The sequence below is a fragment of the Chelonoidis abingdonii genome, chromosome 7 (assembly GCF_003597395.2).
Source record: "Chelonoidis abingdonii isolate Lonesome George chromosome 7, CheloAbing_2.0, whole genome shotgun sequence".
NCBI classification, from domain to species: domain Eukaryota; kingdom Metazoa; phylum Chordata; order Testudines; family Testudinidae; genus Chelonoidis; species Chelonoidis abingdonii.
The window spans coordinates 82424853-82438007 of NC_133775.1; the positions used below are offsets into that span (position 1 = coordinate 82424853).

General features: G+C 40.2%; 1 protein-coding gene across 3 annotated transcripts in view; it reads right to left on the reverse strand.

Annotated features, from left to right (window-relative positions):
* TENM2 (teneurin transmembrane protein 2) overlaps nt 1–13155 on the reverse strand; it is an 851854-nt gene that overhangs the window by 187693 nt on the left and 651006 nt on the right. For all 3 annotated transcript variants that reach the window (XM_075068078.1, XM_075068077.1, XM_075068079.1), the window contains one exon: nt 10648–10770. In XM_075068078.1, coding sequence (XP_074924179.1) covers nt 10648–10770 — 123 coding nt within the window. The remainder of the gene's footprint in view (nt 1–10647; nt 10771–13155) is intronic.

The window sequence follows — 13155 nt, forward strand, 5'->3', positions numbered from 1 at the left end:
GCACCATAGCGGCGCCACTCCAGGGGGCACCCTGCCGACCCACCGAGTGTTGCTAGGGTAAAAATCTTCCGACGAACGTGCACACGGTGCGCACACACCTAACTGGAATGGATATGAGCAATCACTCGAAGAAGAATTGTCTCTTCTGCAAATAATCTTTTGTATTCAGAGTAAAGATACTTATATGCCTATCAACCATATCTACTACTCAAGAACCTTCAAATTACCCAGTGACCCACCATGCAGAAGTTTGTTTGTGAAACTTCCAAATGTGTGACAGCGCAGAAGTAGTCCTGCTGTGTGGCCAGTGCTGCAGCTTCCTTACCAGGAAGTACTAGAGAAGTATTATTTTTAACATGGCAGGAGCCATGAGGAATGAAGGTAGAGAGATCCACAAATGGGTCCACATGCCTTCCAAATATTCTTACTCTTCACACAGAGTGCCTAATCACTTAATTATTTGCTTTATGCTTTTTTCAATCTTTATGAATATATAAGGGACTCATCCAAAGCCAGTGGACATTTTTACTGATTTCTATGTGCTTTGTATCAGGCCCTGAAAGGGTCCCGTAATTTACAATGTAGCTTGTTTGAAAGCTATACATTGTACTATGGATGCTGGGTCTGGAACCCACACCAGCCTCTGACAATCAGGGACTCCAGTGTGCTGGAATCCACTTCAGAATTTTGACACTTTTTCCCATCATTGATGCCCCCACTTGTATCAGGGAGACTATTTATTAGGCAACTATAACTTCCCCTGTGAAGTCAATACTTAGAAAATAATAGTTTCAGGTAGTTCATTACATGTCCTAAGATTATAGCTGCGGTTTTTAAAGGCAATATTTTACTGATCAATTTTCCAGTACAGTCAGATGCTATAAGTCTATGGAAGAGTACTCATGTAAATTTAGAGATATTGTACATTTCCATAACAGGTATCTAATATTCGAACCAGTTAAACAAGAAAGATGATAAAAAATGAGACTGATCCATAAAGGCACTATCTGCTAATCTGTTCTGAAAATGTTACTATATTTCATGTAAAACTCAAAAATGGGAAACAATAAAATTATACCACAAAACAAGTTATAAAATGAAGCTTTATTAGAATACTTTTAAAACTTCATACAACTTAGAATGCTTTTTGCATAAATCTGCTTTAAAGATTACTCTGCATCACATATTTTTATCTACAGAAAATAAAACTGAATTCTCTATATTGTCTAAGCCATTAAACCTCATTCCTATTCATTTTGTAACCAGAGCTATTAGCTCATAGTTCACCTGAACTGCAAGAAGACCAGTCTTTCCTGCAGATTACTGCTGCATAGTCTATTAAAGCAACTTATACACTACACCACAAATGATAGAAAACAATTATGGTTTTGAGCCATCAATGACTTCTGCTAATAACCCCTTCTTCCCAGTCTGCTGAGTCTACATTCCCTTAAGTTGTAACTTTGCAAGTACATTTAATTACTACCACTAATAAAGGACATATCTCCCACCGAGGCTCCAGATTTAAGACTTTTGGTTGAATTTAGCCCTGATATTTTCATTTTTTCTTCAGAAAACTGTGCTTTGTGCTTCCAGGTATGGGTGGTTCATTTTCAAAGTTCACTAGCATCAGGGTGAAAGTAAGATAAATTACTTACCAGTACAGGGGCCTGACTCCAGGCCTCTGGAAGGGGCAGGGCCTTGGTCAGAAGGCGCGGGGCTAGAGTCAGCCTCCTCCAGCCAGCTCTTCCACACTGCCCGGCCTGTGCCACTGAGGGCTCCGGTGGTGATTTAAAGGGCCCGAGGTCCGGCCACGGTAGCAGGAGCCAGGACCCCCGGGCCCTTTTAAATTGCCAGGCCCTGGGGCAGCTGCCCCTTTTGCCCTCCCCACCTCACATCGGTGGCCATGGGGGGGCGGGAAAGGGGCAGCAACATTAAAGCGCGTGGGCTGTGTTCGGGCCAGTACTAGTGGCCACTTCCTTACCAGTATGCCATACTGGCCCACTTTCATCTCTGATCAGCACCCAAATACAGCAGGTTAGGTGAACTAAGGCAAAATTTTCAGCCATCAAGGGGAAAGAGGATAGGACCTTTGGCCTTAATGCTCTAGATATGTCCCCTGCTGGCAAACTACTTTATTAATGGGTTGCAGTCTTACTGTAGCTGTGTTGGCACAAGGATATGACAGAGACAAGGTGGGTGAGGTAATCACTTCTATTGGACCAACTTCTGTTGGTGAAAGAGACAAGCCTTCAAGCTCCAGACCTGAAGAAGAGCTCAGTGAAGCTTGAAAGCTTGTCTCTTCCACCAAAGAGCTTGGTCCGATAAAAGAGATTACTTCACCCACCTTGTCTACTTTATTAATGTCAAGTATCAGTAGCCATGTTAGTCTGGATCTGTAAAAAGCAACAAAGAGTCCTGTGGCTCCTTATAAACTAACAGATGTATTGGAGCATAAGCTTTCGTGGGTGAATAGGTGGGTTACGTCTGACAAAGTGCGTATTTATCCACGAAAGCTTATGCTCCAATACATCTGTTAGTCTATAAGGTGTCATAGGACTCTTTGCCTACTTTATTAATGTCATTCATAAAAAACAAAGTTCTTTCCCTCAAAATCTCATTAAAATTAAATTTTCTTATTTTTTCCTAATTGGACTTCAGTGGTTTATTGGCTTTAAAAATTAGTGCAGATTCTGCTGATTAGGCAAAAGTATAATTTACCTGTTGACCTGTGTGTTCTGAGGTGCCTACCAGTCCAGGTGGACGGATGCACGCCAGCTCTGCTTGAGTGAGTATGCTAAAAATAACACTGTAGACATTGCTAGTACAGGCTAGCTATCCTAATACAAGCCCATCTTACCCTTAGATCAGAGCTCAAGCTGCTATTTTTAGCATGTCAACTTGTTCACAGCTGCAGTTTATACATACCTGGAATGACCTAAACTCAGATCTCTGTGTTATGCTTTTCGCAGCATGCAAAATGTATCCCCATGTCCAATTTTAAAGATATAATCAATACTGTTACACATGGCATGTTGTAGTTTTATTGCCTCTAAGCCCTAGCCTACACTACAAACCTATGTCAGTATAACTATATCACTTGGAGGTGTAGAAAATCCACATTCCTAAGCGACGCAGTTATACCGACCTAACTACCAGTGTAGATAGTGCTATACTGATGAGATGGCTTCTCCCATCAACACAGTGGAGGAGCGTTTTCACTGCAACACTGTAAGTGTAGACAAGTCCTAAATTTTTACCATTGAAATAATTTCCATTTAAAAAAAAGCTTAAAATTCATTATACTAAGTTTTGCATTTGCAAAATTAATAAGCTTTCCCACAAAGGTTTAAGTAATCAAAGCTTTTAAATCCCTGGAGATTATATTTTATTGATTCATGTTTCCCCTAAAATAACTACAGCAGGTGCAAGTAAATGATAAATACCTGCACCTACATATCTATGCAAACATGGGTTATCTGTAGAAAAGCAGCACATTCCTTTCATTACGACTGATGCAAATAGATATTAATTTCATAAAGGTGAAGCATCTGCAATATGGCTTTTTTACTTTCAGTGCCAAATTAATTAGTGTGGGTAAGGCATAGCATTGGGCGTGAAGAGAGCTGGGTTCTATTTCTGGTTTTGCCTACAGCCTTCCTGTGTGATCCCAGTCAAGTTCTTTAAATTCTTGAAGCCTATCTGCAAAATGTGGACAGCAATACTGGCCTACCTTACAGGGATGCTAGGAGGCTTAATTCACTAGTTTTTGAAAAGTGCTTTAAGATCCCCATATGGAGGCTTTAGAGAAATATAAGCCAGTAATATTATAATTATTATACCTGAGAGTGAAACTGAGCTCCTAATGCTTTCCCCCTGTCTCCTTCTCCCCAAATTAGAAACATTATTAAAAATAAATCTAGTCCCAACATGATACAACAGGAAACTCTGAAAGGGCAATGTCAATCTAACCACTGAGCCTCTTACTGGGTGGCTGGCTGAGGCTTCATCAGTTTTTCCTTATTTTTAGGACTAAAAGTGCAGTACACTGCCCACCCTTGCAACTTTTATATTCACAGTAACACATTTTGCACTAAAGGCCCCACTTAAAAGCTCTGTCTCCTCCACAGCCTCTAGAGAATTTCTAAGTAAACTTCATAACTTTTTTATAGCACAGTTCCTTTTGGTCTTCTTCACCTCCTAATGTAGTGAGAGTGCATCCCTCCCTCTGACTCACTCCTTGCCTTCTCTCTATTTTTAGCCTCTTCTCTATCTCAGTGGACCACTGCAGATCATATTCAAAGACCATCAGCTGCATTTAAGTAACGTTCTGGATGTTACATAAACTGAGAGGAAACTGAGAAGTAAGGCTAACCTGAAGAACTCATGCCACTGTGAATAAATAAATCCTAGTGTGAATTAACAATACTCTGAGTGGCTGTCTTGAAGCTTGCTTGCTTATTTCATAATCTCTCATGGTTATTTAAACGTTTTTACTGTGATTTTTCTTTTTTATAAACCTTTATAAAAGAGAGTTTTAAATGCATATTCCTTCTTCTAACCCAGGGGAGCTATTCCAATCTTTCAGTCAAACATGTATTTAAGTACCTGGATATATAAGCTTGTTATCCACCAAATAACACTTATTCATTTTTAAAGGTGTTTTATTTACCCAGTTAAATTACTATTTTGCTACATGCATTTACTAACGTCTACTCTAGTGCTCACTGAAGATGCCGATTTGACAGTTCTGAAAGCCTCTGTTTATCAAAAGAGCACAACAATATGGCAGTGGCAGAGCAAGCTTCTCCACATCATTCCATCAATGTGCCCTCACCCTTGGATTGAGGAAACCACTTCAAGTTGGTAGTTTACACCACTTGCCAATTCAATTCTTTGCATCTTGAAGAATGAAATCAGGTTAATGTCAATTAATATCAGCTTTAGAGATGGAGTTGGGTCTGGATTGAGACTATATATACAGTTGGAGTTGTCCCCTCCCTCTTAGCCCATACAGTGGTTGCCATTAAAGGTCAATATTAGTCAATTGCTGCATGTGAGATTCTGTAGCTCATACCTCTATGCTTAAATAGGAAATAACTATGTGGCTGTGGGGTAGTAATTGTTGACTTTATTAATGGAGACCCTGTAAATGCTTGGTTTTGTACTAATTGGGAAACATGTATCACTAATTTGGGAGACCAACAGTTCCAGACGATCCGTAATGATCTACCTTGTTAACCTGGTGGCTATGGATTTGCATTAAATACCAGTCATTAAATACCATTTTTCACGCAATGCACAGTCAGTCTGTGGAACTCTTTGCCAGAGGAGGTTGTGAAGGCCAAGACTATAACAGGGTTCAAAAAGAACTAGATAAGTTCATGGAGGATAGGTCCATCAATGGCTATTAGCCAGAATGAGCAGGGATGGTGTCCCTAACCTCTGTTTGCTAGAACCTGGGAATGGTTGACAGGGAATGGATCACTTGATGATGACCTGTTCAGTTCATTCCCTCTGGGGCACCTGGCTTTGGCCAGTCAGAAGACAGGATACTGGGCTAGATGGACCTTTGATCTGACCCAGTTTGACCATTCTTATGTTCTTACCCTCACTGTTGGTGAGAGAGCCTTCTCCTTTGCAACTTTTGCAGTTTGGAACAGTCTTCTCATATCTCTGCATCTCTTACCAAATTTCAGCTGCATATTTCTTTCCTATCATTATCATTTAGTTTCTCTCTCCCATTCCTGTTTGTTGTTATTTAAATTTGTGTGATTGCTTTATTTAGCATTGCAATGTTTTTGGGGTACAGTGAGAATGACACTGCCCGAGTTAAAGATGCATTGTACTGATGGTTTTGCTAAAAGGCATGAGTGTAAGTGTGAAGCTGGTTTGAGTACCATCTGCATCCTAAAACATAGCTGTCCTTTTGTCCATCAAATGGCTGGGCCGTCTGGCTATTTTGAAAGGAGAAAAAGATCAGTTTTAATTTTATTTAGAAAGATATATTTCTGTACAAGCCTTTTCAATAGAAATATTAGTGCAATGCAACATTATCAGGTTAGCATCTTTCATACAAACTGTACCCCAAAGAGCTTCCTAAGGTTAAGTGAAACAGTGTCTCAAAATCCATCTGGAAATTCTGTATTTTTCAAACTAAATAAAATAAATTTACTTTAGGAAATATGGGTTTAGCCTGGAGAGGCTGATGTGATACAACCTGAACTCCAGTAACAGGAAGGATGCTCCTGTAATAACGAGTCTGGTTTTGTGAAGTGAAGAGGAGGAAATGTTTCCAGGCTCACTATAACCTGTAGTTTTGCAACCTATAAGCAGCTGTATTGCAAGAGGAACTGGGTCCTAATTCCACACATGGGGGGAACTCTTGTGTGTGGATCTGCCTCTGATTAGGTAGATGAGTGACACAGCCACCTCTGCTGCAGGCACCATATATGCTTGGACCTCCATGAGTCTGGGGAACTGCACAGCGGGTGGGACATGGTTTGTTCAGATTCCTGAGGATGGCAAGAGTCTAGAGCCACATTGTCAACGTGCCAAGAGCAGGGACAGGGCCCCCAGGACTGACTGATCCATCGAGTTTGTGCGTTAACCACCCATGCTTATGTTATCAAGGGGGAAGGGAACTGAGATCACGGATTAGTTTGGAAAGGAACTTTAGAAGGAGAATCTCTGCCCAGGGCTGCTCCCAAGGCTTTGGCTGTGGCAAAGCACAATTTGGCCCTAAGAGTTTAGGTAGCATAGGCACCCCATTAAATCCCCACTTCATTTAAAAATCTAAACACATCTCTAAGCTCTCGTGGATATAGTATGTTAAGACTCATCCTGTTCAGAACTATTAGCAAACCATTTCACTGCAGATGTAATTAAGATTTATGAGTTCATCATGTTTAATCAAGAAAAAATACACATTATGCTGTGAGTAATTTTTGCAGCGCCACATGTACCCTCCATTCCAGTTGGTATAACACAGGTAACCAAGATAGACTTTAATTACACAAACTACTGCCAGAGCCACTAACAAAACAACATAAAACAAAATACCTCCTACACATTCTGTTGTCTCTCATTTTAATCAAATGCTTTGTTTTCACTAAGATATCAAATCATATAGGTTACATTGCCTTCCCAATCCATCTCCCAAGATGGAACACAGCATGTGAGCATTTATGAAGACCAGATATGCAATCCTGTATGGCATTCAAATTACAGCATTTTTGCTTGCTTGCATTTTAATTTGCTCCTACAGTATATTTACCCAGTAGCTCCCTAATAACATTAACCTGCATGGCAAAACACGGTGTATCTTGACTAAAACATTATCCAAGTAAATGATTACATACAGTATAGTTTAGGGGAAATGGAGGGGGGTTACTTAATGTATTGCCCTTATATTTTGATTATCTGTTTGAATGAGCATATGAGGGATCAAAGCGTTGTCTACCATGACTATTAGACTGTAAGATCTCTGGGGCAGAGGTTGTCCCTTAGTATGTGTTTGTATGGTGCCTGGTACAATGGAACATTATGACACAATGCAATCCATAATAATTACATCTAGAATTATAAGTCAAGGCACTGTGTCATTTATCAGTAAATTTTATTAACATAAAGCAGAAAATATTGTGGCAACACTAGGGAAGATGTATTATGAGGTCATAAAAGAATGAGAGGTTTTCTAAATCTCAGACAAAGGAGTTTGTTTATATAAGACATCACCTGTTTAGAGAGGGATGATTAAGGTTGATTTTCACACAGTATATTGTCAGTTATGAAGGACATGGCAGATCACCCATTTTATGGAGATGTGTGTTTAGCATCCAAAGTATTTTTAAACTGAAGACATACTGTGGCATAGACTCAGAGAATCCAGAAACGGAAAGGCTCTATTACGTCATTTAGTCTATCGCTCTCCCATGGCAGGGTTATTCCCTAATGTACAGTGATTACTTTTTGCCCAGTCTAAGTTTTAATTGTCCCAAGCTTCCACCAATTTCCTTATGAGACAGTTCCATGCGGTTAATAGATTTCAGTGTCAGGAAGCTTTTCCTGATATTCAGCCAACATTTCCCCTATATCAGTTTCACTCCATTATTCCAGTTCTTTTTCCTCTGCTAAATGATAACTGTCCATCATCCATTTTTTTACTCTGTTGAACTATTTGTAGACAGTTTTTCTATACAAAAACATTACAGGGCAGATCCTCAGCTTCTGCAAACAGATGCCTGGCATTCCCAGCAGGATTCCCAGCAGTGAGCAAAGGGCATTCACTGTGGAGTGGGTGCAGTTTACTGATTCTTTAAGCAGGTGCATCCATGGCTAGTACTTGCTGCTGATTGCAGCATACAGCTTGAGGACAAGACTTGTAACCCACACACTACACTTCTACCTGGCAACATGGTGGGCAGGCAAATGAGTCAGATGGCCAGATCCCCTCCGTGCTCACTTCAGTATTATGGAGAGTACCTGCACTGCTACCTGCATGAAGGAATAAAGTTTCCCTTTGCCCTCCTCCTCAAATCCCCCAGTTTTTAAATGAGCTTTGAGACCCTAAGGCAACAGTAAGCATGCCCTGTTTTCATTCAGTTATAGCTTGATCTTTACATGCTGGTGTAACCCAGCTTTGACTCATGTTCAGGCATCATCAGTCTTCACTGAGCTACAGTGTATAAATGTAAAAATTATGATTTTATTATCAAAAGGCTAGTTCCTGCTCTCAGTTATGCCAGCATACACCAGTAAAATCATTTATGTCACTCTGGATTTACACTGGTGAAACTCAGAGCAGAATTTAGCCCAGGGATAAGAGGTCAGTCAGAAATATCTGCTTGTTCCTCCCCTCCCTGCAACTTCTCCCTCCCCTCCTCCCCCCACCTGCACAAGCGGCACTGCCTTTAAATGGCCTGCTCGCTGGGATGACACAGCTTGCATATAAGTGGCTATTTTCATACAAAGGGTTAAAGGTTTCTTTGGAAGACCAGTGTTTTAAAAAGACTGGCTTCATCCTGAGCCATGTCAATTATAAAGGTCACTCTGCACAGCCAGGAAGGGCAGACCTGAAATGGCTGTTATGTGAAAAGCTTTCCTAAAAAGTGCTGGCATAGCAATATTAACTTTAAATTATATAAATGGGGTCGGGGGGGGGGAGAAAACCTTTCACACCCTCTCTGCTATCAGGGTCTGCTTTTCTGTCATTCATTACATTCAGACATTCTGCCATTCATTATATTTAATGGTGGAAGGATACTTACCTAAATGTGTTGTTTTTCAAAGGTTTTATTAGCATTTTAGTCCATGTAGTAAAATGCGTAAAAGCAACAAGATATTCATGTTCCTATTTAGTAACATAGGGGCTTTCACTCATGTACACACTGGGTAAAATTTAACAGTGATATAATATGATAATTCTGACGGTTAGAAGTGCTGAGCACTACAACTTCAGATTAAGTCTGCAGGAGCTGAAGGTGCTCAGCATCTCTGAAAGTCAGGCCCATACACCTTCATCTGAATATCTAAACATGTTTTGATATCATTAATAAATTCACTTCCACAACACCCTTGTGAGGTAAGTATTAATACCTCTGTTTAACATATGGGGAAACCGAGGCACAAAGGCATGCCTAAGGATTCACCACAGGAGTATGCCACAGTTGAGAATTGGACTCAACTCTCCTGCTTCCCAGTCCCATGCATTAACCTCAGATCCAGCTTTTCTATACCTCCTACTCTATTACTCTGAGCACTGCCCCCTCCTCCGCTTTGTAAGATCATTCACCTCAGGAGTGATCAGTGACAGTGTACATTCCAACACCATAACTACAGGTCAGAGGAACCACGCAGTCCTGTTCTGTATCCAAAACACTTCCACTGACTAATATTGTAGTTTTGCACAACTCATTCCTCCTCTCAGTGTCTCAGTTTGCCCATCTGACCCTCTTGCTTCACAGGGCAAACTGAGGGCTAACTATGAAATGCTTTTAAATAATGAGCAGTGTTAATTATTACTAACAACACCACTATAATAATCAGTAAAAAGAGGGGTATGAAAATACAGCAAAAGGAAGTCTTGCACTCAGTCTCTATTTGACTCCGTTGTCTCTGTTTTCTCCCTGGAATAATATGGAGCATGACTGCTTCAATAATCTACTCTACTGTCCTTTACTAATACTAAGGGGAAGCTTATTCACTAGGGAGTCAAATTCTGCTGTCCTTACTCAGGCAGGATTCCCAGTAACTTCAATAAGAGTTTTGCCTAAATTAGGACAAGATTGTGAGATATGGTCCCAGCAGGGGCCAAAGCTCTCTTCACTTTCCTTGCAGACAGTACAGCGTATTTCTTCTTTTCATGCTGTGTCTAGCCTTTTCTCTTTCCTGGGATGTTTGTAGTATACTTTTTATTTAGTATCTTGGAGTCCAGCGTCTAAAGGTTTTTGTGAATTACTAAAGATAGAGAAGGCATTCGGATGGTTATAACCAGGCAAAGAGCCAGTGCAGTGTAAGATTACTGCAGCCGAATATAAAGGTCATAAATAAATATTTTTGCACACCTCCTAGTGAAGTACATTTATTACAAACGGCACCTTGAGTTTCCAAGACCATAGAGTGCAAAACACACAGCTGTAACCTCACCTTTTCCTCCAGATGGCATTGTTGCCACATCATCAGTCCCTGGCAATCCAGTTCTTATCCCATTGTTAAAAGTGTGTCCGTCTGCTGGCTGTAACTGCCAGTTTAGTCCGAGCAGATGCATTGCTGCAGGAGAGACAAAGTAATGAAAAATAACTACACAATACACAAATTAAAAAGTCAATGGGAGGGGCAGCAGCCATTTTCAATTAACCCTCTTCAAGAAGATGCTGTAAAAACAGCTTGTTCCAGGGTCAAATTAATGTGTTAAAAAAAGCAGCAGTCTCACAGTGACTTGGTTTATATTTGCTCATTTACGGTGTACTGAAAATAACAAAACACGATGGGACAACGTATCATCCATCTCAACAAACAAAAACATACAGACAAGCAATTTTAGACATTAGAAACAAGCTCTTTCTTTCTCAATATTCCCCAAATTATACACATTTCTTAAAATAGTAAGCTAAAAAGAGATGGCATTTTTTAATACAAAGTGTGATACTTCCTGAAGTATAAATTTATATTAGGTCTAAAATACACGAAAGCACAGTTGACCCCAAACAGAATTTCCTCATTGGATTATTTAGGGTTTATTTTCATATATTTAAACCGACACCAGCAGCTTTTATTTTGATTGCTCTTGACTGTGTTATCAGATTACAAACTTGAAAATACCTTTTTGTTCCTCTATTAAATGTTGGTCTTGTCTATTTGGCAAGGACTTGGGGTGCATCCTTCAGGTGCTGCACTAGAGATTTATATACACGTCTTTCCCTTGCATAAATTTAAGTTACTTGCATAAATTTCCATACTTTCATCATATAATAGCCTCGTGGCTCATTTTGTTTCCTGCTGTGTTTGAAGTGCCAACAAAGCTAATTTTATTTATTTGTCTGTCCACAATCATCACTGATGCCATTCACAAGAATGTACACAGCATCAAGGAGAATGCTTTCCGCTAGCTATGGCATAGAGGCAGGAGGGGCTCACCATTATTTTGCGGGGCACACACCACACTTTAGTTATGGTCCTTTTAATAGCTCAGTTCTGCCACGCCAGATCTGAGTGACAATGCACCAAATTACAAGCATGCACAACAGAATTAAAATGGTCACAAACAGATAGACAGTGTCCAATAAAGCACATCTCCAGCATTTGAGAGCCACATAACATTATGCTCAGAGATTTGACATAGGGATGGGTAAGACAAAAAATGGAAAGGTAATTAGCAATACGCAGGAAATGGTTCATACAGTTATTATCTCTGAATGTAGAGTATCAATATAGGCATGACTGCTCCAAATTGAGATTCAAAATAAAAACTTTGATCAACACATGCCCCCATACAGAAGGATAAAAGAACCCAATTGTCCCAGCTGGGTGGCTATGGAATGGAGCTGCAGGCTCTGCAACATGCTTTCCACTCCTTCTCAACCCCCTGGAAGCCCCTCTGAAAGTGCTCTGCAGAGTTTGGTCTCCACAGTGTTCAGGGAAGCAGGCCAGAGGCAGGAGGGGGAGCAGCTGCTCTCCTTGAAACCATCTTTCCACTAAGCATGTGGGCCAGACTGCTGCCAGCTAATAATGACCAAGCGATCATTAATTTATGTGGGCTCCCCCCTTCTGAGCAGTGAGCATGAGAGCTACATTGCTGCTTTCAGAAGACCTGGAGAAGGCCGGGCAGTAATGAGGAAGCACAGGACCTTTGTGCGGATGGTCCTTGCCTCTGGTAGTGATGTGCAGGTTTCAGGGCTTAACATACTTTCACTGTTCTGGATGGATCAGTCCACACAGAGAATAATGAGTGAGACGTCAATGAATTTAAGAGCCTGTAGTGGGAATAACCTAGATAGGGGACCTTCAGACTCGTACTATCTATGCTGAAGTAACACTCAGAGAGCTGTTTCTATTCAAAATTGTACCTAATTTTCTCTTGCAATTGTTACCTTAAATATAGGTCATTTACTTTAAGAGATGAAAGTCTATTGCTTCAAATAAGAAGCATTATTTTATTTTTTTTTACAAGAAAGAGATTAGGAAAATATAACTAGTGGTTAGGTCTTCCAAAAGAATTATAGTTGCTAATTTATAACTACCAGGTAAATTCAAACAAGGAATTTAAAAAGATCTTATTAACGTGGTGTTAAGACAAACCCTGATCCATCTGCTTCCAAGTGTGCCACGATTTCATTAATAAATTCTGCTGCTCTGTGCTTTAATCATAGATGCATATTAGGAAGGAACAATTGGAAATCACTCCTAACAGGGCTGAGATTTGCATGTCTACCATAGGCTCCTATAGAGACAACAGGGAGAAGATGACAATCTTCTGCATGTTCAATCTATCTAGCACTTATATCCATGATGAACTCTACTAAGAAAAGTAAGACTGTTTGTAAATAGGAGACATGTTAATCTTCTTCCAAGAATACAGTATGGGAATTTGTATGTATCATGGGTCTGTGAGAAAAGCGACACTTTGGTATTGTATATTGCAGCTCTGAGAAGCAG